Raw genomic sequence first — 26,564 nt, forward strand, 5'->3', positions numbered from 1 at the left:
TTAAGCTGGGCCCCCCCGATAAACCCCCTGCAATCTGCAGCGGGCTGAGCTCAGCAATCCCGAGGTTCCCGGAGTCAGCACTTCTGCCGGGAGGGTGCCCCGGCCCCACCAGCCCCCGGGGATGGGGCAGTGACCCGGCCACCCTGGGGCAAGTGGGACTCCTGCCCATCTCCAGCTCTGCTGTGGACCCCAGGGATTTGGAACTGGGATGCGATGGTGTGCCTGCTGGGATCGGGTCAGAGGGGGAGCTAATGTCCCCACTGTGTCTGCCGGGATCTGGCCGGAGTGGGAGCTAATGTCCCCACTGTCCCCATCTCACCTGGTCAAACCCCCTGCTCTGGAGCAGTGCCCACTGTCCCACCCCAGTAAGCCGTGTCCGTGTCCCCATGGGCACTCCCCACAGTGACAGAATGTCAGCCTCAGTCAGCACACCCTGTGTCCCCAGGGACACTTCCAGAACTCTCCATGCCCTCTGGGTGCACTTCTTAGTGTGCCTGCACAGCCGCTCCCAGTGCCACCAGTACACTCCCAGTGCCACCAGGCCAGCTCAGTGTCACCTGCACAGTGCCCCCAGGCCCTGCAGCAACACCTGCACCATGTCCTCGGGGATACCTGCATACCCTCCACAGGGTTCCCAAAACCTCTCCAGTAACACTGTCCAGTGACTATGGAAGAAATCCCAGCGCTCCCAGGCAATTCCAGTTCCTGTGTGGGGACCATGCCCCTCCTGCCCCAGTCCAAACAAACCCAGTCCAACGCCCAGGGACACTGCAGTGCCGCCTCTGTGCTACCACCCCAAAGGCAGTGAGGCCTCCCAATGTCTCTCGGTCCCTCAATGTGCCTTCCCAGTGCCCCGCTCTTACGGCCCTAGTGCCCCCCAGTGCCACCGCGCCCCCCATTGCCACCACCATGAGGCCACCGCAGCAAAACTGAGTATCCCAAGGAACTCCTCAGTGTCCCCCCACCTCTGGTGGCTCCAGGCCTGGCCAGGGCTGCCCCAGTGACCCCAGTACAGCCCAGTTCTCCCCTGTATCCCCCTTTTGTCCCCAGCGCTCCCCGTCCCCGCGCGGCGGCTCTCCTGCAGTGCCCCGCTCGGCCGCCAGAGGGCGCAAGCGCCCAGCGCAGCTCCCAGTACAGCCCAGTGCTCCCAGTACAGCCCAGTGCTCCCAGTACAGCCCAGTGCTCCCAGTACAGCCCCGTGCTCCCAGTACAGCCCAGTGCTCCCAGTACAGCCCAGTGCTCCCAGTACAGCCCAGTGCTCCCAGTACAGCCCCGTGCTCCCAGTACAGCCCAGTGCTCCCAGTACAGCCCTGTGCTCCCAGTACAGCCCAGTGCTCCCAGTACAGCCCCGTGCTCCCAGTACAGCCCAGTGCTCCCAGTACAGCCCCGTGCTCCCAGTACAGCCCAGTGCTCCCAGTACAGCCCCGTGCTCCCAGTACAGCCCAGTGCTCCCAGTACAGCCCCGTGCTCCCAGTACAGCCCAGTGCTCCCAGTACAGCCCAGCGCAGCTCCCAGTACAGCCCAGTGCTCCCAGTACAGCCCCGTGCTCCCAGTACAGCCCAGTGCTCCCAGTACAGCCCCGTGCTCCCAGTACAGCCCAGTGCTCCCAGTACAGCCCCGTGCTCCCAGTACAGCCCCGTGCTCCCAGTACAGCCCAGTGCTCCCAGTACAGCCCCGTGCTCCCAGTACAGCCCCGTGCTCCCAGTACAGCCCAGTGCTCCCAGTACAGCCCCGTGCTCCCAGTACAGCCCAGTGCTCCCAGTACAGCCCAGCGCAGCTCCCAGTACAGCCCAGTGCTCCCAGTACAGCCCCGTGCTCCCAGTACAGCCCAGTGCTCCCAGTACAGCCCAGTGCTCCCAGTACAGCCCCGTGCTCCCAGTACAGCCCAGTGCTCCCAGTACAGCCCCGTGCTCCCAGTACAGCCCAGCACAGCTCCCAGTACAGCCCCGTGCTCCCAGTACAGTCCAGTGCTCCCAGTACAGCCCCGTGCTCCCAGTACAGCCCAGTGCTCCCAGTACAGCCCAGTGCTCTCAGTACAGCCCAGTGCTCCCAGTACAGCCCAGCGCAGCTCCCAGTACAGCCCAGTGCTCACAGCAGTGCCTCTCAGGACTGGCCCGAGGAGCACAGCACCACCTCCATTGCCCTGCCACGGCCCAGTACTGCCCACTACGACCCCCAGTCACCCTAGAGAACCATCACCACTTCCCCTCCGCTGCTCCCAGTACTGCCCAGTACCACCAGCTCTGACTACCAAACCCTAATGCCTCAGTACTTCTCCCAGTTCTCCCAGTATCAACCTCCAGTGTGCCCAGTACTACCTCCAATAGAGCCCAGAACTTTCAGAACTGACCTCAGTGGCTGCTGTAACTACTCAGAGGAGCTTGGTACCACCCCCGTATCAATCAAGGTGTTCCCAGCATCTCCCACTACCATCCTCAGTGCCCTCTGCTGTTTCTCCCCTGCTCCGTGCTGCCAGTACCAGTATCCTGGTGCTCCAGAACTTTCCTCAGGGCCCACAGTACTTCTCTGTGCCCCCAGCAGTGACCCTGAGTGCTCCCAGTGCCTTCCTCAACACCCAGTGGGTGCACCAGCCCAGCCCGGGGTACCCCAACACACAGCAGTGCCACCCGCTAGTGGCACCTGCCCACAGCCCCTGTGCTGCCCAGCACAGTGACCCAGAGCCCCCAGGGGCAGCCCTGGCAAGGCTCAGAGGGTGTTGTGATGGGGCCAGGCCTGTCCCCTACAGAGCACAGCAGGCGCCCACGTCTGTCCCAAAGCCAGCCTTTATTTGGGGGTACCCCTGGCAGCACGGGCACTTATTAGCCCTGGTCACCCCTGTGTTCCCATGTACAGCTATTTACAGCCCTCCACACCCACCAGGGTGCCCAAGGAGGGTGGCTGATGGGCTAGGTGCCCCAAACCCCTCTGGGTGCCACTGTCACCAAGCTCCAGCAGCTACTCAAGGTTTCACACCAGTGTGGCTCCTTCTCCTTCCCTTCTGCATCCCACGACCCTGGGGCCAAGCCCCCACTATTGCCTGGACACCTCGGTCCCACCTTGAGGTCCGATCTCACCCCTGCCAAGCCCGCAGGGAGGGGACAGAGCCATGTACCCTTGCCCCTCCTCCTCAGCTTGCCTGGTGGTCTACAGCTTCCCCACAGAAAGCACTTGCTCCTCCATAACCCTGTGGGGAAACTGAGGCACAGAACTATGATGGTCTTGCCCAGCTTACAGCGGGCAGCCCTTGGCTGGCACTGCAACCCCCCTGCCCTCCCCAGGGCCTCCCACACAGGGACATCCATCCTCCAGCACAGTGTCCCAGCTGTGTGGCAGAGGGGCTGTGGTGACCCATGGTCCCTGCACAGCAGGTACTGGGGGTCCTTGGCAGGGAGAAAGACAGCGATGGTGGCTGAAGCCACCTCAGGGGCCCCTGCTCCTCCCTGGAGCTGGGAGGTGGGGGCAGCACCACCCCAGTGCCTATGTACAGCCTACAAATAAATACCACCTCCTGTGGGAGGGGAGAGCGTGTGTGTCTGCGTGTGTGTGCGTGCGTGGATGTGTATATATATATATATATATATATATTTATTTATTTATAGATATTTTTAATATTAAAAGGGGGGAAAAATAGACCACTGTGCTAGCAAAGTCCCTGATGATGGTTTCATGTATGCCCATAGGTCTCTGGCTGGTGATTCCGGCGGTTCCGAGGCTTCCTCTGCTCCTGCTGCTCCTTGGCTTTGAGGCCCGCCAGCGGCTGCGGGGGGCTGGCGGCCGTGTGCCTCCAGTAGCCCTGGCAGTACTGGTCCAGCAGTCCCATTTCGGGCTGGCTGAGGAGCTGCAGCAGGTCCTGGTAGCGGGGAGTGGGGGCGCCGGGCAGGCCGGGGGCCGGGCTCTCTGCCTGGACCAGCACGGTGTGCACGGCGCGGCTGCTGAGGACGCGGAGCTGCACCTTGGTCACCGTGTGCTTGAAGTTGTTCTCGGTGGCGGTGCAGGAGTAGAGGCCGCTGTCGCTGAGCTGCAGGGCGCGCAGCAGCAGGCCCTGCTCCGTGCGCAGCACCCGGCCCTCTACGCGCACCTGGGGGCACAGCACAGGGGGCACGGCTCAGCGCTGGCACCCCCGCGCAGATGGGGGCACAGCTCAGCGCTGGCACCCAGCACCCCGCGCCCCAGCGCTGCCCTGCCCTACCTCCTTCCGCCGGTCGCTGTTGTCCTTCTGCAGCAGCCACTTGATGCTGGCCTGGGGCGAGCGGGGCTGGCACTCCAGGAAGGCTGTGCTGCCCTCCACCCCGTACTGCACGGCCTCCACCGTGTTCTTGTTGGCTGCAGGGGGGCCACAGGCAGCCAGGTCACCCCCAAACCCACTGCATCCAAGTATGTTCAATCTCCTCCCCAATGTCTCCATCCAGCCATGCATCCGTGAACCAACCCATTCATCTGTGCTTGTTCTCATTCCCAATGTTTCCACTCATCAGTGCTCATCTTCCCCCCTACAACTACCCACTCATCCACCACCCACCCATTCATCCATGTATCTTCCCCTACATCTACCCACAAAACCATCCCTGCCAAGGAATCCCTGTGTCCCCAGGCAGCCCTGTGCCCTCAGCCTCCCCTCCCAGGTGTCCCATGCTGGAGCCTTGTCCCAGCCCCGCTCACCGTTGGAGTTGTAGCCGCGGCACTGCCGGATGGGGTTGCCGTGCCGCACGTCCTGCCGCCGGCTGCGCCTGCAGGAAGCGGGAGCTGAGAGGGGCAGCCTGTGCCTGGGGTGCCCCCCTGCCCTCCCTGCCCTCCCTGGCCACGCTGTACCTCTTGGAGGAGGCGGAGTAGCGGGTGCAGGCGCTGCCGTCCCAGGCGCAGTAGGGGTCCCGCGCCAGGCAGCAGTCGGCACAGGCCTCCCCGTACACGTCACAGCGGTGCAGCGCCAGGTGCGTCACGCCTACGGCCGAGGACACATAGAGCTGTTGCTGTGGGGAACAAGGAGGACAGGCTGAGATACTGCCTCATCCCCACTGCATCAGGGCCCTGCAAACACCCTGCTCAGGTGCTGTGGTGATGCTGGGCAATGCCACCGCTGGGACAGGGACGGGATCTGCCCACCCAGCCTCTGCTAGGACTCACCCTCTTGGAGGAGATGGTCATCGTCTTGATGGGGGCTGGCACCTGGATGAGAGCAGGAATGAAGGAGATGGAGGGATAACTGCTTGGAATGATGCTAACAGCCCTGGGGTGGGCACTCCAGACCCCCCACAGGCAGCTGGAGCAGGCAGAGCAGGCAGGGGGAGATATGAGTGGGCAGCAGGCAGGAGGACCAAAGCCTGGAGTCCCTCCAGAGCTAGCACAGAGGTAACTAGTGTCCCAAGGGACTGGCTGATGTCCCAAGGGGCTCTCTACTGTCCCAGGGAATGACTGGTAACTCAAGGGACTGGCTGCTGTCCCAAGGGATTGGTTGGCAGGGTCAAGAACACTCAGCAGAGGGTGGAGGACATGCCAGCCCTTACCTTGAACACTTCAATTTCCTCCAGCATGAGCTCCTCTGTCTCCATGTCATCCCGGGGGAGCACAATGACCTTCTGCACGGTGCCCCGATCTGCAAGACACCACAGTGTCCAGGTGCTCAGTGCTACCCTGGGCACCCATGCCCTCCCTGTCTGTGAAGGGCATCCCTGCTGGGCCTGTGGAAAGGAAGGATCCCCCAGGCCCATCCCCATCTCTCTCCTGCTGTGGCAGCTAGCTATGTCTGGGGTGGAGTGTGCCAGCTCAGGTAACCAGCTGTGTCTAACGAGTGCCACCAGAGTGCCAGAGAGTGCCCAGAGCAGCATGCAGACATGCACCAGGGCAGGAGAAGGACCAGGATGGATCAGGGGTGCTCTGGGATGCAGGGGAAGCACTGGCCTGGATGGTAGTGCCCCTAGGATGGGCATTGAGATCTGGGAAGGACAGGGCTGGATGTCAGTGCCTCTGGGATAGGCAACTGGGTAGGTAAGGTGCAAGGCTGGATGATGATGGGCTTAGCATGGGCAATAGGAATGGGTGGGTGCTAAGGTCAGGAAAGGATGAGTCTGCATGATGAGGCCCCTGGAACAGGCACCAGGACAGGGGGAGGATCAGGCTGCATGGCAGGATCCCGAGGATGGGAAGATCATGCTGGATCACTGGCTTCAGGGATGGGAGGCGGGCTAAGGGAAGGACCAGGCAGGACAGCAGGGTCTGTGGGATGGCACTGGGACAGGGAAAGAACAGTCTGTAGCCTGGAGGAGGGGCAGAGGGCTCTCAGGGGGGCATTCTCAGCCCCACACCCCGCCCTAGCGGTGGAGGGCACCGTGCTCTGGCCAGCCCTGGTGGTGCCCGTGCCCTCCGGGCCGCGGCGGAGCATGCTGCGTTCCCGCGGTGCGCGGCGTGGGTACCTGTGCCCAGGAAAAGCACCTCATAGCGCCCGTCTGCCGCGTCCACCTGGTCCACGGCCACGGTGGTGAAGCGGTAGTTGACGTTGGTGCGCAGCACCAGCGGCCGGCGGTGCGTGGGGTACACGGCGTGGAACATCAGTGGGTGTGCGCGCATGAAGTTGATCACCTCGTCGGGGTAGTCCTTGGTCGACTTCATGGACGGGGTGAAGGTCCCCCCGGGGCACTGTGGTACAAACATCACCGGGGCTTGGTGAACTGGTGCCTGAGCACAGGTCTGAGGGTGCCGGCTGCCTGGCAGGCACTGGCTCACATACCCATGGTGCCCGGGGGTAACTTACGGTGCCTGGGCGGGGGTAGGGCATTTTTCCTGTGTAGGGCATCCACTGGTAGTTGGGTCCCTCCTTGTGGGCAAAGGGCCCGTTGAAGACCATGCGGATGTCAGCCATCGAGTAGACACACACAGCAGAGCCTTTGAAGACCGACCTGGGGGCAAGGACGTGCTGCCACCCTTTGTCATAGCATTGCCAGGACAGACGCCCAGCTGAAACTCCCTCCTCTCCTGCACTGTGCCAGGAGGGTCAGCACTCACCCCGAAGCAGAGAACACAGCGTAGATAACAGGGTTCTTGGTGTCCTGAGTCTGCTGGATGAAGACGTCCTCTTGGGACAGAAAGATGGAGGCGTCACCATAGGGAAGGTAGGCAGGGACACCAGGGTACAGGCAGAGCAGTTACCCATGGAAGAGCAAGAGGCAAGGGGCAGCAGCGGTGTCCCCAGCTCTGCCCAGGGTGCCGCCCAAGCCTGCAGGGGTAGAGAAGGCTCCCATCCCTTTCCTGGCACACTCACGGAGCTCGTCGAAGTGCGTTTCAATTCCATCGGGTCCCGGCACAGAGCAGACCAGCCGGGCCTTCAGGAAGGTGCTCCACTTGTTCACAAGGCAGCAGTGGCCCCCGTCGTCATTCTGCAACAGTGAGACCCCTGTGCTGAGCCCTGCCTGTCCCCCTGCCCACCTCCTGGCCTGCTTCCTGCCTCTCCTCCGCTACACCTACCAGGCAGATGCGCCCGATGCGGGAATAGACCCCAGGACTCAGCGGGGCATCAGCCGACTTCTCTCGGAAGAAGAAGTAAAGCTTGTCATCATTTCTCTCGCTGCTGTCAGGGATGAGCTGGGCACGGACAAAGGCTGGGTCTGGAATGGCACAGCACAGCATGGCACCATCAGCCCAGTGGCACCCCTGCTCCATGTCATAGCAGGATGCTGAGCCCCCCTCTGCTGAAGCATCACATCTCTCACGCTGTCAGAGTGAGAGCTACATCTCTGAGTGTCTCTTGTGATCTCTAACACACCAGGAGAGGCTTGAAGCATCTCTGGGGGCCCTGGGAGCATTCCTGAGGTCCACAGGTTGAAGAGATACATCAGCTCTACGAGCAAGGTGCTGGGAACCAGTCTTCCCCAGGAAGGAACCACACAGCATGGAAGCTTCTCAGGAAGCTTCTCCCTGCCATCCATCAGCCCGTGTCCAGCCTGTGCTGACAGCTCCCCCTCTTCAGGTTACCACCCTGCTGGCTCCCCAGCCAGGCAGGATCATCCCATCTGCTCTGCTGTGTTTACTCAGCTGCTGCCCCGCAGGCAGGGGTGCTCCGAGGGGGGCAGATGAACATTCGGGGTCACCGACTGCAGGCGACACGGGTGACATCTCAGCGCTGCACAAACCCATGCACTGACACTGACAGGGCCAGCCCCATCTCTCACCAGTCTGCTCCCTCCACCCAGTAAAGCTCCAGGCATGTCTGTCACTGCCCCACACAGCTAGCCCTGCTTCTGTGTGCCTTCCCATCCATCCATCCATGATCAATTCATCCATCATCCATCCATCTGTCCATCAATTCATCTATCCATCATCAATCCATCCATCCATGATTAATTCATCCATCCATCCATCCATCCATCCATCCATCCATCCATCCATCCATCCATCATCAATCCACCCATCCATGTACAATTCATCCATCATCCATCCATCCATCCATCCATCCATCCATCCATCCATCCATCCATCCATCATCAATTCATCTATCTATCATCAATCCACCCATCCATCCATCCATCCTGGCTGCTGTCTCCGTTCTGGAGAAGGAGGCAGTCCCACATGTCAGGTCCCACCTCTAGGCCTGGAGCCATGATGTCCCCAGAGCACCTGGGCCAGTGTCCCCTGCACTCACCGTTGAGCCAGCGGGAGTTGTACTGGTCTGTCCTCATGGCTGTCTGCTTGCCCATGGTGCGGAAGATCGCCGCGTCCGTGCCCATGAAGTCAATGTACACACCAGCATAAAGCTCCTCATCTGCAGAGGGCAGAGGTCAGCCAGGAATGCCCACCTCATCCCATCCACCCACCTTCTTCAACTGCCAGCCCCAGACCTGGCCAGTAGCCACCAGGCAACCAAGAGCCACTGCCTGTGACCATCCCAGAGAGTTCTGGAGGTTGGCACTGGTCTGTAACCACGATCTCCTCCTCTGCTGGCTCAGGTGCTTGGCCAGCTGAGGCAGGCAGGGGTGGCAGAGCAGGAACCCTGCTCCTCTGGGTGCAGCTGTTCCATCCCACCTGCATATTCCCTCTGCCCAGAACAGGAAGCACTGGCTCCAGGGAGCCACAGGACTCACTTATTAATGCAGAGACAGTGTCTACTTTGGGGTCGTAGGAACACTTCCCCTTGCCCGACTCCAGCTTGTCTGGCTCCAGGTAGAAGATATAATCCTGAAGAAGGAAGCAAATAGAGCAGCTGGTTAGACTTTCACCCCTCCACTCATGTGACAGCTCCCAAAGCCCCCCAGGAGAGGCAGCCTCCTCCAGGACGGTGCACAGCAGCGAGGACAGACGTGGAAGGGGTCTGCAGGTCTCCTGAGAAGCTGAAGCTCCTGTGAGCAATTCCTCCAAAGACGCTGGCTTCTTCTCCATGCCCTCCACCACTTGGAGACTTGGCTGAGCCATCAAGCTGAAGTGGGGCATCCATCCTCCAGGTCTGGGAAAACATCCCCCTCTGACAGCCTCTTCACTCCAGCTGGCTGTGCTGCACATTGTCACTTGCCCAGCAAGGTCACACAGCCCCAGCAGCTTCAGCAGGCAGGGCCGGCCCTGCAGCACAGCTCAGCACAGCTTGGCTGCTGGACCCACTGCACTTCTCTTGTCAGGGGCCATTTTCCAGTTCTTTTCTTCACATGGTGAAATGCTGTGTCTGCTCCATGGGATGCCTCCCTACCATTGCTTCTGCCTTCCCGTGGCCATCCCTGGCACCATCACACATTCCCAGCCAGGAGTGAGACCCACACTGCCTCTGGAGGCACTTCCAAAATCCTCTGTCAGGCTGGCCCAGCCAGGTCACTTCTCACCGTGGCAGAAGGACCACCTTCAGCTGAGACAAAGCAGCAGCACAGAGCACCCATGGGGAGCCTGGGCATGGGGGACCTTAAGTAACCAAATTGGGCAGATGCCCGCTGGCCCTGTGCCCTGGCTTTGGCACATGGGTGACAGACACAGTGACAGCCACCCTCCACTGAGAGGCCAGCAGGGTCCTGGTGGAGCCCAGGCTCTGGGAAGAACAAGAGAGGGTGAGGGGCTGGGATCTCACTGTGGGCATCTCCCACTGGAGGGTTTGCTCACACCAGCTGCCCAGAGAAGGGCACAGCCATGTTTCACCATCCCCATCACGGCACTGTGCAGTCTGTGCCACCATCACCATCACAAACACTTCTGCCCACTGCTGGCCCTGCTCCTGAAGTGGGCAACCACCTCACATGGACAACCTCTGTCTCTCCAGCACAACCCTGGCACTGGCTGCACCATCTCACCCTCCTGATCAGGCAACACAGGAGCCATTGTGGTGCTGGCACTGCTGATCAGCTAACACACCTGGAAATGCACCAGAGCTGCCAGGAAGCACGTGCTGGCAGCCCCAGGGAGCTCCTGCTGGGACACAGGGGTGACCATGACAGGCCCAGCAGGGGTGACCTGAGGGGGCTAAAATGGACACAGCCTTTTCCCAGCTGGCATTGGGGAATTGGCAGCAGGAGCTGCCCACAGTCTGGGAGATGCTCACTACCAAGCATCACCCTTTGCCCCCACCCACCCGAGGAGCTGGGGGAGCCTCAGGCTGCACCAGGGTGCCCATGTCCCCCATGCTCCCCAGCCCATGCACTGCCCGTGTTAGTCCGGAGGGGAGAGGCTGGGGGTGACACTGTCAGGGTGGGCTGCACACTGGGGTGCTCCCAGGAGCTGGGGATGCTGTCACCTCCCTGAGTGCACTTGACTGCCAGGATGACATAAGCCCCTCTTGGGGCAAGGTGAAGCAGCTGCTCAGTAAAGTCTCTGTAGGTCCTACCCCAACACATTCTGCACATCCTCCCCTGAATCATTCCAAGCCCCGTGGCTCTGCTGACACACAGTCCCACTTCCAAGGGACACAGCAAGCCTGGAGTAGGCAAAGGCAGCGGTGGGTGGAGAGCCACCATCCCTGACAGTGTCCCCCCTAGGATGGGGGGATCCTACACGGGCTGGGAGGAAGGAGTTAGTGGGAGGAGGAGAGCTGCCGCCAGGCCGGGGCCGGAGATGCTGCGCTGGGAGGGAAGGGGGCAGTGCCCGGCCATGCCCAGGGTCCAAGCATGCCAGTGGGAGGAGGAGCCCGCGGCTCTGGCATGGCGCCCCTGTGCCAGGCGGGCTCCCAGACCCGTTCCCACCTTGCTCTGTGCTGGTCTCGGGCTGAGGGGGCTGTCGGTGGAGCTGCTTCCCCGGCCTCCCGGCTGGCTCGGCGGGAACCCCTGGGGAAAAGGAGCAGGGCAGAGAGTTAGCACCAGCAGGGGAAGGACCCCCAGGGCAGGGGGGAGCAGGGGACCCCAGGAGATGGGTGATGGATGCCCACTGAGCAGCAGCACTGCTGTCCCCCTGGGCTCCTTCATGCTCCAGGCTGGGCTGGCCTCCAGCAGGAGCTTCTCCAGGATGGATCCTGCTCTCTCCCACAGAACTGGGGTGCCCTTAGCATGGGGTAGGAGAGAGTGGAGAGATGGTTGCCCACAGCCAGCCAGGCTGGGCTCACACCTGGGGGCTCAAAAATAGCACCTGCCACCTTGTTCCTCCTGCACTGATGAGCAACGCCTCAGCATCAAAGCTATGAGCGCCACGGGGTCACTGAACACTTCCACACTGCCACTGACCCTGCTGGCCAGCTAGTGCTGTCCTCCACTGCACTGGCACCCCAGGTCCTCCTCATATGCTGCCACTCCCCAGTTCAGACCCAATCCAATCCAAATTTGGGATGTCTGAGCAGCATTCCCCTCTCTCAGTGCCCATGCCAGGTTTGGGGGCTCTGAGGCAGGCACCCTTCTCTCATATCCAGCGCCGTGATCCTCCATCAGTGGTGACTCCCTCTCCAGCCTCAGGAGAAGACACAGTCTGGGACCTGTCACTCCAGCACAGAGAGGACAGACACCTCACAGGGCTTGGGACCCCTGGGATGCTCATGCTGCCACTTGCAGAGACCAGCTCCCTCCCAAGGCTGTCCTGGAAATGCTCCTCTGTCTGCCACACCTCCTGCCTGGCGGCATGCAGCTCTGCCACCCTCTCACTGCACGCTGTGGTCCTTGGTGCTGGGTGACACCCATCCAGAGGTGTTCCTGACACGGCCACACGAGCTGGCACAATCCCTGCACGGCTCTCCCTGTGCAGCACTGGTGCTGGCATCCTTGGAATCTACGGTGAGGGGCTCAGGAGACTGGCAGCAAGTGGGAAGCTGGGTTGACATGTCCCTTGTCCCAGTGGAGATCCAGCAGTGGCTGCAGCCAGCAGGGTGGGAGGGCACGTTGTGTGCGAGCTGCCACAGAGTGCAGCCAAGTTCCAGCGTGAAGAGAAGTCCTTGGTCTGCGGAGATGGCTTGGCCCCGCTCAGCAGCACAACACTGTTAGCCATGGTCACACCCAGACTGCCCTTGCCCACAACCTTCACCTCCCCAGCAGCCAGCAGAGATGAGCCAAGCACGCACCCCACTGCAGCCTCATGGTGGCTGTGCCAGCACCCCTGTGCCAGACAGCAGCTCAGCACCCCTGTGGCACACAGCAGCTCAGCACCCCTGTGGCACACAGCAGCTCAGTATCCCTGTGCCAGACAGCAGCTCAGCACCCCTGTGGCACACAGCAGCTCAGCACCCCTGTGCCAGACAGCAGCTCAGCACCCCTGTGGCACACAGCAGCCCACCATCCCTGTGGCACACAGCAGCTCAGCACCCCCGTGCCAGACACGGCTCAGCACCCCCGTGGCAGACACAGCTCAGCACCCCTGTGGCACACAGCAGCCCAACACCCCCGTGGCAGACACAGCTCAGCAGCCCATCCCTCCCGCCCCTCACCTGGGCTTTGCGCCCGCGGTTGACGAAGGCACAGATGGGGTTGTAGGCGCCGGTGCCGCACACGTAGAGGTGTGTCCGGTTCCAGGGCTGGATCAGGCGGATGAAGTTGCCACACTCCCCCTGGGAAGCAGAGGAGAACATATCAACCCAAGCACAGGGGCTGTAGATTGCTGTGGGGTGGTGCTGGTGTGGGCATGGGATGGAACAGATCATTGGATGGCATGTGGCATGGGACAGCATGGATCAGGGGATGGCATGGTTCACAAGTTGGCAGCCAGAGGGCCCAGTCCTGGCTGGTAGGAGGAAGCAGCATGGGGAGCTTGGCCTCCTACTTGCCCAGAAAGCTCTTCAGGACCTGCCTGGCTGGAACAGAATGGGTGACAGGACACTGCAACACTCTGGAGCACCACCCCATCCCAACACAGCTGTACATGCTAGGGGGTGGCGTTTCCAGAGTAGGATACAGGGACACAAATCCCACTCCAGTGCCAGGCACCAGCCCCACCCCACAACCAGAAGGGGGTTCATGGTGGTTACTCACATTGCTGTTCTTGCCTGACAGGATGCACTCCTCGATCCTCTGCTGGGACGCGGGCCAATGGATCTGTGGAAACACCAACCCAGGGAGACCAGGACTCCCACCTGGCCCCACCAGCACCAGCTATGCCCATCGAGCTCCTGCCCTGGCATCCAAAAGGTCCCCAAAATGCCCCATTCCCCCTTCCACCTGCTCGCCCTGCCCTGCCCTTACGATGAGGGGCTCGCGGTTGATGTCGTGCAGGTCCAGCGACAGCACGTAGTCCTTGCTGCCCACGTACATGCGGTCGTGGTCCTCATCCTTCAGCAGGATGCGGTAGTCGCTGGAGTTGAGGAGGAAGTTGAAGAAGTGTGCTGTGCCCGTGGCCTTCAGCTCTACAGGGGAAAGGGAAGGTGTCAGTACCCCAGGGACCCCGGTGTCACCCCTGAGTCCAAGCTGGGCCCAGCTGGAGGACAGCCCATGAGAGGAGGTGCCTGCTTTCCACCCCATGAGCACCATGATACTGCCACCTCTATGCGGGACAAGGGACAATGACAGAGATGCTCATGGCCAACTGGGACAACCAAGAGTGGCCAGCATAACCCGGGTTCAGGAGATCCAGCACCCCACAACAGGGAGTGAAGGTTGCCATTGAGATGGGGCAGGAGACCAGAGCTCTCTGCCACCTCAGCCCAGAGACCATATCTCCCAAAATTTCCAGCATCATCCTCCTCCTGCACCATGACTACATGTTCCAGCCAAGCCTCTGGCTCCTAGGATGGAGAGCTGGGACCCCCGGGAACGAGCTCCAGGGGAGGTGATGAGCCTCCCCCCCGCCCCGCACACCCCATCCCCCCCTGGAAAGTTATTTTTAGTCTAAGTGTGGGAGCAAGGAGTGAAAGAGGATAATGAGGGTCATGAATATTCACAAGTGCAACGAGGCAGCCAGATGGAAGGCAGAAGTGCTGCAGATGATGTGGGCCAGTGCCAAGAACCACGCAGCAGGGCCAGGGCACGAGTAAGACAGAGCACCCTACCCCAACAGGATACAATGTCCTGGAGGCCACCTCTTTGGAGATGCCACTCTTTGGAGGAGTCACTCCCCTTGGAGGTGTCACCCTCTTTGGATACCACCCCCAAATATCAGAAGCCACCTCCATGGGATGACATCTGCCCTGGATGCCACCCCTTTGGATACCACTCCAAGCCATCAGATGCCGTCCCCATGGGATGTCATCTTGCCCATATGCTTCCTTTTGGAGGTGCTGCTCTCTCAGGATGCCATCAACAGCCATTGGATGCCACCTACACGTGATGCCATCAGCCTCTGAAGCCAACGACTTTGGAGACACCGCACTTTTAAAAGGTGTCACCCTCTTTGGATGCCACAAGCAACAATCAGATGCCATCCTCAGTCATTGGATGTCACCCTCATGGGATGCCATCTGCCCCCGATGCCATACTCTTTGGCCTTGTCATCCTCTTTGGATGCCACCAACAGCCATCGGGTGACACGTCCATGATGCACTGATCCAATGAGCACCTTCACCTTGTGGAGAGTGTCACAGGAGGCACCAGGAGCAGCTCTGGGGACCCTTCCAGGGGAGGAGCAGAGCAGGGTCCTGCAGGTCAGTGTCAGGAAGCATCACCCTGGCTTCCAGGCAGCACCGGGCAGGGCTCCAGCAGCTAGCTTCCATTGCCAGCACGAGGCCAAGTGCCTGCACATCCCCTGACCTCCGGGCTGCACAAGGGACTGGAGTGTCCCACAGGTGCCCCCAGGGTCCCTCCCATGCAGGGCAGCCCCTCTGTCCCACGGCTGGCAGTGGTTGATGGTCCCCAGTGCCACCCCTGTGCAGATCTGGATGTGCTCAGCCGCAGCAGCGAGGCCAGAGCACACACATGGAATGGGAACTGTGGGGGCTGGCTGCGGGAACGGTGTCACAGCTGTGACAGGAACCCCCGCTGGCCTGGGGGCTTGGGGCCTGCCTGTCTGCCAGGGCTGCAGGGAGGGATGAGCACAGTGGGCATGAGCAAGGGCTGGAATTTGGGCTGCAGGCGGGGGAGCCATGGCAGAGCTGCTGCAGTGGAACAGTGCCAAGGATGGGGGGCCAGCTCACCCACCCACCCGCGGCAGGCTCCTCCTCCTGCCTGCCCCATCTGGGCTCCAGATGCTCCCTGCTGCTGGCTCACATGCCACCCATGGCGTCCCCAGCCTGTGCTGGTCCCTGACTGTGCCATGGCACTCTGGGGCTGCTCCCTGCCTGTCCTGTGTCCTGAGGCTGCCCCACTGGGCTGTACATTGTGTGTGTACAGGTGTGTGCAGGTGTGTACCCCTCACTCTGGGTGTGTACAGGTGTGTGCAGGTGTGTACCCCTCACTCTGGGTGTGTACAGGTGTGTGCCCCACACTCTGTGTGTGTGTGTACAGGTGTGTGCCCCACACTGTGTGTGTGTGTGTACAGGTGTGTGCCCCACACTCTGGGTGTGTGTACAGGTGTGTGCCCCACACTGGGGGTGGGCTGGTGCTTCCCTCAGTACAACGGTGGTGTCACAGAGCTCGGGATCAGGAAAGGCAGGGTGGCTCTGGCAGTGAGTGACACAGGCAGAGCAGAAGAGCTCCGTCCCCAGCTGCCAATGACGGAACTGCAGGCAGAGACAGGGATGGCAATTAAACTGGGCAGGAGCCCCCATGCCAGGACAGCCCCTCATCTGTGATCCCTGCCAAGCCTGGGAACACCAGCACCAACAGCCCCGGGATCCTGGAGTGCCGGGACACTGGGTGGTGGAGGGTTCCATGTCAGTGACAGCCCCAGATATCCCACATCCATTCGGATGGGCGTCTCCAGGGCCTGCCAGGGGACAGGGCCAGCAGCACAAAGGGCCCTGGCCCCCCGCCGGTGTCTCCATTCAGCCCCCACGGCCCAGCGATCAGAGGGGCGCTCCCGAGGCAGGGCGGTGCCGGACCCGCTGCCCCGTGACGCCCTCTGCAAACACAATGGTGGGGCGGCCAGGACCCTGCCACCACCTCTGACCTCCCAAACCGCCACCGCCCTGCCTAATCCCCAGTGTCCCTGTGCCCCCAGAGCTGCCCCCGCAGCCATGGGGTGTCCCTGGGGATGCCGAGGGGCAGGGGCTGCAGAATCCCGCTCCCACCGATGCGCCCCAACGAGCAAATTCCCTCCTGCTTCGCCATCGCCAACCCCAGCACCGACACAGCTTCCCCGGCTGGCCGGGAGCCTAATCCTATTTTAATTGCCGAGCACCGGAGCCAGGAGCCGCTCGGCATCACAGCCAGGGTGGCCTCCGTGGGGACCGTCCCCTCGCAGCATTCCGCGGAGCCCCCACCGAGGCGCCCCCCGGGACTCTGCTGCCTCCATCGCTCCGTGTCCTCGGGCTCTGCGCCGCAATTACCCCGCGCCCTGGAGCGATGCCGGCGGCCAGGAGCCCCAGGCTGGCAGCAGGGCGCGATGCTCAGCCTTGCCCGCGGCACCGCCGCCCCGCTGCAGGCTCTGCAAAGCCAAATTCCCCCTGCAATGCCAGTTTCGGGCTGCATTCCCGGCTCCGGCAGCTGTCCACCATCGCTGGCCGTCACCGCTGACCCCCATCGCGCAGGGGTGAGTGGTCCCCATTCATCGCCCACTGGCACGGAGACCGGCGCTGATCTCCAAAGGAAAGGGGAGATTTTGGGGGTTCTCGATAAACCGCGCACCCCGTGGGACTCCTCACTCCAGCCCAGTCCCCCAAACCCTCCCGACTCCCCCAAACATCACCAGGGCACCCGCATGAAGAGTTAATGCCATTACGACCCGCGCGGGTCACCTCCCCAGGTGCACCATCACTGCATTCCCCAAAACCAATTACAGGCGCTCTCACCTAATTAGATTCTAATTATGGGCTTGTAGCGCATTCAACATAATTAGCATGTAAATTACACGGCGTGTTTATATTCAATAACCGCACTCCCGCCCCCCCCCAGTCCCCGGCTGGCGGAGCCAGCGCCTTTCGGGAGCCCTTTCTTTGCATGGGGAAGAATGAATTCACTTTAAATGCCGATGGAGAAGCCCAGCACTGATCCCAAGGGAGCCTGGCACAGCAGGGATAAATCCCATCTCCATCCTGCAGCGTTTCATCCCACAAATTTAAAAGCGTGCCCCAAATTTTGATTATGTTCCCTACTAATTTTTTTCCCTGCTCGGAATTTGAGATGCAGCTTTTTGGGTATGCGTCAGAGGGGCAGGATGGGGAGCGATGCCAGGAGAGGGATGGGGGGCTGGATGTGTCCCCTCTCGTGGTTAAAGCATTTGTTGTTATTAGGGCTGATCAAAGAGCTGGGTGGGTCGTCCGATGAAAGCAGAATTGCTTATTTGTTTGAGCGTCACTCCGCTACCCCTTGATGGGTTATTTATGATGTAATTAAGCTAATTACATGTAATAAGAGAGTTTCCGTGGCCCCCAGCCAAGCTCTTTTCCCATTTAACCGATTCACAGGTGGGAGGAAACCGAAGCTGCCTTGCAGGGGCTCGGGAGATGAAATAACTCCTGTTCGCGCTTGCTGCCTTCCAGCCCCGGCCATCTCCAGCCCGCTGGAGCACCGCCCCGTACCGGCACCCGCGGCACAGGACAGACAGACAGACAGGTGCTACGGCCGCTGCCCGGCTCAGATCCCCCGGGATGAAAGAGGTGCCGGCCGGGTGCTCCCGCAGCCATCGCAGCCCGCCCGCTTGGGCGCAAGCCAAAAAACAATTAAAAAAATAAAAAGAAAACCCACATTTTTTCAGCGGAAACCGCTGATTCATCCCCGGGCCAGCCTGCCCCAAGCGCTGGTGTGTGCCTGTGCCCCAAGGAGCAGCGCTGCGAGGGGAACCCATCCCCACCGAGCATCCCTGAGCAGTGGAGACCGGGCTCCTGGCTGGGTCGGGGGATGCTCCAGCAGCACGAAATCCCCTTCAGGAAAGAGCCCGGCTTCAGAAAAAATACTTCAATCACCCCAAAAGCAAAGTGCTGAGCGGAGGTGCCCTAAGCCACTGCTGTTTGGGCTCTTTTGTTTAATGTTTGGACACGATTTCTTTCCGCAGCCCCCGAAGAGAGGGCACGGTGCCGGGTGGGAACTGCGGCTGCTCCAGGCCCTCTGCTCTGTGCCCCAGCACCCCTGCCAGGACCCCGGGAAGGGCCATGCTGTTCCATAAGGAGCACTGTTAATTTGAGGGATAACTGGCTTATTAGATACAGGCTTGGGGGGGCTGAAATAGCGCAGGGTTTTTGGGGGAGGGAGGGTTTAAGGAGCTTATGGAGCCTCGCAGCCGGAGCCAGGGAGCTCAGCCCCAGCAGCAGCCGGTCCCAGCGGGTGGAGGGGCTCTGCCGCAGCCCCCCACTGTCCCAGCCGGGGAAATCCTCTTAGGGGTCACAGGGTTCAGCCCCATGGCCCCGCCCCTTCGGGCACGCCAAAGGGGACTGCGGCATCCCCCTGACCTTTACGGGGCCTGAGGAGCAGCACGGGGCACCCACGGCAGGGTGGGGACCAACAGGGCCAGTGTTCCCAGCACATTCCCAGCACTGGCTGTCCCTAAGCCCTTGGCCCAGCTCGCACCCCCTGTTTATCCCATCCTGCTGTCACCAAGCAGTGCCCACAGCTGCAGCAGCTTAGGAGGGCGCCTGGGTGGCCCCCAGGACATGGTGCCCTGCCCGGGCTCCTCTCCAGCCATCTGCCACCCCCCGGCCCGGATCAAGCGTGCCGGTATCTCCTGGCCACCAGCAGAGATGCCAGCGGGGTGGGAGGGGAAACTGAGGCACGAGGCAGGCAGGAGTGAGGCCAGGCAGGGGGCTGGCAGTGCAGCCCAGAGGAGACTCCACGCTCAATTCATTCTTTTTAAAGTAATTTTTTTCCCCTGCAGGAACTGCCCTGCCTCTCACCCCGGCCCTCCCCGCCGGGGCTGCCCCCGGCTGGAGCTCAGCCACAGCTTTTCCGAGAGGTGCCAGCAGGGCTGCTCCCCTCGCTGCAGGAGCAGCTCCCGTTTGGAAGCCCCACGGAGAGCCCTGACCTCGAGGGCTTCCCGCCCTGATGCGGGGCCGGAGCCCACCCTTCCTTCCCGCACGCTGTTCCCACGCTGGACAGGGAGCAGGACACGGAGGGATGAATCACCATCATCACCATCACCTCCTGCATGCCCGTGGGGAACGGGCCAGCCTCTCCGGTGCCCGAGCCCCCGGCCCGGAGGAAGGCCCGGAGCAGAGGGGAGCGCAGGATGTGCACGGCAGTGTGGGGAGCGAGTGGATTGTTAGCACGGAGATGATTAAAAATATCCACCCTATTTCTGGCCAGCACTGGGCTGGGATCTGGGAAGAGCTGTTGGCAAAAGGGAGCTGTGCCGGAGCCGCTCCCAGCACTGTTCTTTCCATGCTGGTCACCTTCCTCCCACCGACACACGGACAGGAAAGCCTTGAGAGGAGGACAGACGTAAAGAGACCACGGGGGGAGGACTGACCCTGCCCGGCCATCACCCTGCACAGGGCACTGCAGCCCAGCTCCCACCCCTTTCCTATCACTCCAGCACTTCACAGCTGTATTTTTTCCCTGCTCTCAGACACCGGGGCTCCGTGGAGGATGACGCAGGCCCCGGGGAGCTGCGACAAACCCCTGGCGCGCGATAACAGCGAAGGCAAACAAACCCAGAGACGCTCCCGCGGCTGGCAGCGCTCCAGGCAGCACAGCCACCCGGCCACGGCGCCGGGGACACCCCTGGGGACACGGCCCCTCCTTCCCCAGCAGCCTGGCCACAAGGCCACCCCCATCCCACCCTGCACTGGGATGCTTTAGCCAGAGGGATGCTGTGCTGGAGACCCAACCCCAACCCAGCAGCCGTGACTGTACAGCCACTGGTGCCCTGTGGCAGCACAGCCATCCCTGACAGCAGAGCCCAGCCCAGCTTATCACAGCAATGTCCCCAGCCCAGACCCATCACACCCCACCCCACTGTCTGCAGCTGCACTGGGAGGTTTGGGGCATTGGGTATCATCCCTGCCTCTAGAGGCAAGAGAAGGGGCTGGACCATCCACCAAGTGCCACTGTCACCCCATATCTCTTGGCTCTCGGGCTTCAGGGAGGCTGCACATGGATGATCACCTCAGGAAGCTGCTCACCAGCAGTTTGGTGTGAGGCTCCCAGCTGGCCCTCGAGGAAAACCCTGGGAGAATCCTCCACCACTGCCACCCTTGCCAGAGTACAGGCAGGAAGGAGGTGAGGGGCACCCCTTCCCAACCCCAATGTGCTTGGATCCAGCACACCACTGGCATTTCTTCTCCTTGCGCCAGTGCAAATCAGCCCTTCTCCCACCACAAATGCCCCCTCTAGGCAGTGAGAGCAGGGGGAGCCCTGCCACACCTCAGGCAGGAGGGAGAAGGACTGCAGATCCTGAGCACAGCCAGGAACCATTGCTCCAGCCAGCTGGGGCCGAAAAAAACCAACCCCAAACCAGCCCCTAACTTGTGGCACAGCAAGCTTAACCATGCCTATCCAGAATTAATCTCACTCCTGGAGCACACCGCGGCAGAGGGCACCAGGTCCAGCTGGGACTGCTGGAGCCTCCCCTCTCCACAGCTGTGAGGATGAGGTGTTTTAAGCCAAGGTAGCGAAGCATCTGTACAGCAGCTAAAGTGCCCCAGCAGCCCCCAAACCCTCTAAAAACGCTGTTTGGAGAGGAAAGTGGCGCCTGCCTCTGGGGAGGAACTTGCTCACTGCTTTCCAGCCTGGACTTGTCCCCAGACTCTTCATACCAGCCATTTTTTCTGTCAAGACCAGCCTGTAACACCCATGGCTATTGCTGCTTCACTGCATTTGCTGTCAGCCCCCCAGCCCCTCCTGCCTGGCTCTGCTGTGCTCACCGCCAGCTCTGCCACCACATCCCTGGGCTCACACCTTCAGCAGGTGACCAGAGGGCAAAGGCACAGTGGGACAGCAAAGGAAGGGCACAGGCAGCACAGCCCCAGCTCTCCCACAGACCCCAAGGGGAGGCAGACATGAGATTCCTCGTGTCTGTCACCTCCTGACACACATCCAAGCAGGAAAACCCACAGCAGGAACAATTCCTGTTCCACTCCTCCAGGTTTGCAGCCCTGGGACCTGCCTCATCAGCCTCAGCCCGCCCTGCTCAGCAACCTCCAAACAGGAGCTCAACACAAACCCCTCGGCCAATGTGCACCCCAGAGCTGACCCAGGGGTCCCCCCGCAGCTCCTGGAGTGGCTGGGTGGGCTAAGCAGCCCCGGAATGAAAGGGTTAAGCCCCTTCCCCCCACCCAGCACCCTCCCCTGCTGCCTCTCCCGGCTCCCTGCCAGCTCCCAGGCGTTAATACCAGCTGGGGGGGTCGGGGCGGCGTCAAGCTGCTGTCTGGAACCGGGGTGCTGCCGGGGGGGCTGCTGCACCTCAGCACCCAGCCTGGCCAGATGGAGGGAGCCACCCACCCACAACAGGGAGCACACTGGGGGCACTAGGCAGGCTACCAGCACCCCAAGACTGCACCAAGTGCTGGTGCAGATTGGGAGCGCAGCCACACCTGAATATGGATCCCCGAGGAGATTGTGACGGTGCAGATCACTGGTGCCCCCCAAACGAGGAGGAAGAGGAGGAGGAGGAGCCTGTACTGGGGTGCCCGTGGTTTCCTCCACCTTGGGGTCCCACCCAGCCCCCCAGTCCAACAACCAGTCCCTTACCTTTGAAGGAGAGCTGCACCCTGGGGGTAGCGAGGCCGTGGTCCTTGGGGTGGGCAGCCCGCCAGCCCAGAGTCAGCAGGGTGGCCCAGAGCAGGACTCCGACCACGGGCATGGTGGGCACGCGCCGGGGCGCCCACACCGAGGGCAGCCTGGGGAGCCGAGCCTGCCAAGGGGGCACACGTGGGAGGGAGGTCAGTGCACTGCACCCACCACCCCCGAGGGGTACAAGCCCCTCATCCCGCTCTCCATCACCCACAGCATCCTCTGGGTGCTGAACCCCGCTCTGCAGGCTGCACAAATAGGGGGGCCACAGCCTCACCTCTCTGGTGAGCAGCAGGGCGAGGCAAGCACGGCGAGAGCTGCTGCAGCACCCTCCTCCAGCCCAGCTGGCCAGGTGAGGAGCATCCCTCCATCCCTCCTCACTCCCCCCCCTCAGCTGCAGCATCCCCAGCCCCCCACTGGGTTGGCTCTCCCTGCCCCAGCACCCAAAGGGGTCCCACTGCCAGCCCTTGCCTCCCCACCTCTCCTCCCAGCCCCCAGCAAAGCCACAGCAAGCAGAGCTGGGATCAAATCTTTCCAACATGAAGGAAATCTGGACTTCATTATTCCAAGAACGTACAAAAAAAAAAAAAAAAAAAAAGGATTTTTTTTTTTTTCATAAATAAAAGAGGAAGAAAAAGAAGAGGGAAAAAAAAAAAAAGCCCTGCCTGTGTGCCAGGCAGCTGGACTCCCTGGGGCTCCGGCACTGAGCGGAGCCCGCCAAGCTGCCTCCAGCAAGCCACACACGCACCCCGGCACGGGGCACGGGCACGGTGCCCCCCACGTGCCCCACGGCCCCTCCTGGACACGCCACGCCCCGGTCAGGCCCCTGTCCCGAGGCAGCACCCTCCTGGGGGAGTCCAGGGCACCTCAGGCAGGATTTGGGCAGTGGGAAGCCCCTGGTGTCCCCAGGGAGCTGCACGCCGGGGTGGGATGCACTGTGCCACAGCACTCAGGCATGCGGGGAGCATCCAGCCGGCCCGGGCAAAGGGGGCAGCTCTGTGGGAACAGGGGTCCCCACCGTGACACCCCGGTGAAGCCATGCCCTGCAGGGCTCTGCCAGCTGCCACCCACAGGGGACAGGCACACCCACAGAGCTGGATGGATGGTGGGAACCCTTTGGGGCACCCCGGAGAGAGATGCTGAGCTGCAAGGGGAGCAATCCCGCACCCCACCCGGGTGGTCTGGCTGGCCTCTCCTGCAGTGCACAGCACCCACACCGCCAGCCCCCAGCTGGGCAAGGGCAGCAGCACTGTCACCAGCAGCAGGGCAGGACCCCGAGTGCGGTGGCACCGCTGCTCCCTGGGGCTGTGTATTTTTTTTTTCCTTCTTGCCTTTGGGGTCAGTAAATATTTCAATTTGCTCCTCTGTCCCTGAGCACACCCAGCTCTGCTCCATTGTACTGGTATTCAGTCCCTTTTCAGGCTGCCTTCTCCCACCCATTCCCAGGCTCTGCCCTTCCCATCAGCGCCAGGCCGGGACAGCCTGCACCCCCAATTCCTCCACCAGCCAAAACTCCAGTTGGTTGCAGTTAAATAACCCCCCTCCATCCAAACCTCCCCCCTCTCCCCGGCAGCTTTAGGAAATAATTCTGGCAAATCCTACTATTGCATTTGGATGGAGCGGCGTACGCGTCAGAGACAGGGAGCGAGATGGCAAACAAAGGAAAAGAGGGAGAGGAGGGGAGCGCAGCGAGCGCAGGGCGAGGAGAGGGGAAAGGGCCGGCGGTGAGTGGGGGGCACACAGACCCGGCTGGGAAAGGCAAATTCCAAGGAAGCAAAAAAGGGAAACGGGCCGCTGGAGTGCACCTTGGCCAGGAAATGTCCATTTCCAGGGTCATCTGCACTCGGGGGAAACGGAGAACTCCAGGGGAGAGCGGCCGCATTCCTGCCCTCCAGCCCCCGGGCTGTCTGAGCTTGGAGGACTTTTTTAGCAATTAAAGTTTGGCCATTGCTTGTGCTGCCGCAGGAAGATCAAAATCCCACTCGGCTTTATCCCCCCTTCCCCGGGCTGGTCAGCTCCGCGTCGCCGAGCCCCAGCAATTAGGGAAAGGTTTTCTCGTCTGGAACGGGGACTCATTTTGGGATCGAAGCCCCAAAGAGGGCTCAGGGGATGCCTCGGGAGAAGCCGGGGGGACCCAGGGGTAGGGCTGCCTGCACGCCCGCTCCCCGCGGCCTCGGGAGAGAGCAGGAAACATTTCGGGAGGGAAAAGCAATAGAGGCAGGATAGGCAGTGGGAGGGGAGCCTGGCCCACCTCCGGCCACGGCGCGCGATGCCATCAGTGGGACGGGGGGAAAAATAGGGGGGAAAAAAAATAACATAACATAATACAATAACGCTAACTGCCCAGCGCGGCCCCGCGCACACGGGAAATAACTTTGCACAACTTTGCGCTCTGGCACGCCTGGCCTGTCCCCAGGGAGCGCCGGCTGTCCCCTGCGCCCCCCGCCCGGGCGCCCTCCGCGCAGCCCCAGCGCGCCCGGCTCCTGCCGGGGCTCGCCGTCCCACCGGGCGGGCTCCGCCAGCCTGCTCCGGCTGCCGGCCGTTCTCCGGCGTGTGTGTCTGCCCCGGCACCCCTCCCCGGGCACCCGCTCGCCGCCGAGCCCTGTCGCAAGCCCCGTGCCCCGGCAGCTCCCCGCCAGCCCCCGTCCTCTGCGCCAGTCCCCCCGCCCCGAGCGGCACCGGGGCGCGCCCGCCCAGCCGCGGCTCCCGGAGCAGGGCCACCGGCAGGGTGTCCCCACCTCGGTAAAACCCCGCTGCGAGGCGGGGAGCGGGGGTCCCCAGCGCGCCCGGTGCCACCGGCGGCTCGGGGATGGGGTCCCGGCACCGCACCGGCGCCGGCAGCCCGAGCCCCACCTGCCCGCTCCACCGGCAACTCGCGGCGGGGGGGACCCACACGCGCGAGTTCCGAACGGCGGAAAGTTTTCCCGGGGCGCCCCCCGCGCCGGGCATCGCTCCGCCGCCGCTCTTACCTCCGCGGGGTCCCGGGGCGGCGGGGCGCTCGGAGGGCGCGGGGCTCAGCGCCGCGCCGGGGTCCCGCGGCCCCCCGCCATCGCTCGGCCGCACTGCCGCCGCGGCCCCGGCCCGTGAGCGCCGGGCGGGGCGGGGCGGGCACCGGGCGGGGCCGGCCCCCACTGGGCCCCGCTCTGGGCCCGCCGCGGGGGGCGTCCCTCGCACGGCCCTCCCCCGGCCCCTCCCACCGCCCCGGGCCGCAGGTTCGAGCCCCGGCGCCGCCCCCGCCGCTCACCTCCCGCTCCGGCCCTTTGTTGCGGGGTGCCGGCGCTGCCCCGCCGCGCCCTGCCCGCCCGCCGGTGCCTCGCCGCACCTCCGCAGCCCAGCAGCCTCCCGCCGGTCCCGGGAAGGAGGCGGATAAATAAGTGCCGTCCCTCCTTTGTCTGCCGCGGCGGGGGGCGGCCCGGGGCGGCGGGGTCTGCGGGGAGCCGAGCCCCGGCGAGTCGGCGGCTTTGTGAGAGCTCCGGCTCCGCTGAGAAACCAAAACCGACTCCCAGACGCGGCATCTCCAGATGCCGGGAGTGGGGCGACGTCCCCAGCCCCACCTTGCCCATTCTGCCGCCCCCAGCCCGGGTACCCTCACGGGTGACCCCAGCCCTCAGCCCGGGGCAGGAGGGTGAGCCCTGCCCGCTCTGGTTGCACGGCATCCCGCCGCCCTGGGGCTGCTGGCACCTGGGGATCCCTGCTCGGTACCTGTGCCTGGCATCCAGGACCTGCTGGCTCCCGGGTATCCCTTCCTGGCACCGTTCCCTCCGGGGCTGGCACTGGTGATCCCTGCCCAGCACCGTCCCCCTGCACACCCAAGGCAGTGACGGGCAGGTGCTGTGCACTGAGCTCTGTAGCCCTGCTCTGGTCCTTCCTGCCTGAAGGGGACACTTTGGAGTCCCCCAAGTGCCAGGCGTGTGTCTCAGTTCCCCTGCTCTGTTTCTGCCAAGCTGGCAGCCTCTGCCAGGGCCTCCTCATCCAGATGTGGGTACAGCCCCCTGCAAGCACCACAGGGCTTGGCCCTATGCCCCCCAATCCCAATAGGACCTTCCCCCTTGGCCTAAGAGGATCCATGCAGAGGTTTGCAGCCTCTCCTTCTGCTTACCTGCTCCCAGATGGGGTAATGAGGCGTTAAGGATGCTGAAAAACTACAACGACACGCGCTGGAGCAGAAGGTGCCCTGATCTAAGACCCATCATTTCCTCTGAGCCAAGGCTTCTTGGATGGGAGCGGGGCAGGGGGAGCCAAGGCATTCCAGCACAAAGACCAGGGAATGGAGAGCAGCAGCCACCCACAAGCAGGCATTGCTGCTGGAATAACTCCTCCCCTGAGCACAGACCCCTGCCCTGTCCCAGCGCCCCTCCACCCCCCTAGGTACCCCACAGGAAGAGGGGAAATCCACAAGGCGGGGTTTCCACACCCAGGGTCACCTTGTCACCCAGGCACTGCTGCTGCCTGAGGAGGGGGCACAGAGGCTGTCTGCTCCCAGCCCCGCCGTGAGATCTGCCC

General features: G+C 62.5%; 1 protein-coding gene across 2 annotated transcripts; it reads right to left on the reverse strand.

Annotated features, from left to right (window-relative positions):
- Positions 1-3,574: 3,574 nt before the first annotated feature.
- SEMA3F (semaphorin 3F) lies at positions 3,575-25,154 on the reverse strand. 2 transcript variants are annotated; one of them, XM_059479956.1, is made up of 19 exons: positions 25,031-25,154; positions 22,020-22,182; positions 13,551-13,711; positions 13,341-13,403; positions 12,800-12,919; positions 11,139-11,219; positions 9,069-9,162; positions 8,630-8,749; positions 7,456-7,595; positions 7,253-7,367; positions 6,997-7,066; positions 6,746-6,890; positions 6,408-6,630; positions 5,502-5,590; positions 5,122-5,163; positions 4,810-4,967; positions 4,660-4,727; positions 4,190-4,323; positions 3,575-4,078 (listed from the first exon to the last, which is right to left on the reverse strand). In XM_059479956.1, exons 2-19 carry the CDS (start codon positions 22,129-22,131, stop codon positions 3,665-3,667), a joined length of 2,349 nt encoding a protein of 782 aa, XP_059335939.1. In that variant the 5' UTR covers positions 22,132-22,182; positions 25,031-25,154; the 3' UTR covers positions 3,575-3,664. The 2 variants fall into 2 exon arrangements, with proteins under 2 accessions (XP_059335939.1, XP_059335941.1); XM_059479958.1 differs by lacking the exon at positions 11,139-11,219.
- Between the last annotated feature and the right edge of the window lie 1,410 nt (positions 25,155-26,564).

The sequence above is a fragment of the Ammospiza nelsoni genome, chromosome 11, assembly GCF_027579445.1.
Source record: "Ammospiza nelsoni isolate bAmmNel1 chromosome 11, bAmmNel1.pri, whole genome shotgun sequence".
Lineage (NCBI taxonomy): Eukaryota > Metazoa > Chordata > Aves > Passeriformes > Passerellidae > Ammospiza > Ammospiza nelsoni.

Coding starts and splice junctions, on each gene's coding strand:
- SEMA3F (XM_059479956.1), bottom strand. CDS start 22,131: ATGCCCGTGGTCGGAGTCCTGCTCTGGGCCACCCTGCTGACTCTGGGC. Junction 7,368..7,455: donor GCATCGGGCGCATCTGCCTG/GTAGGTGTAGCG, acceptor TCACTGTTGCAG/AATGACGACGGGGGCCACTG. Junction 6,891..6,996: donor GCTGTGTTCTCTGCTTCGGG/GTGAGTGCTGAC, acceptor CCTTGCCCCCAG/GTCGGTCTTCAAAGGCTCTG.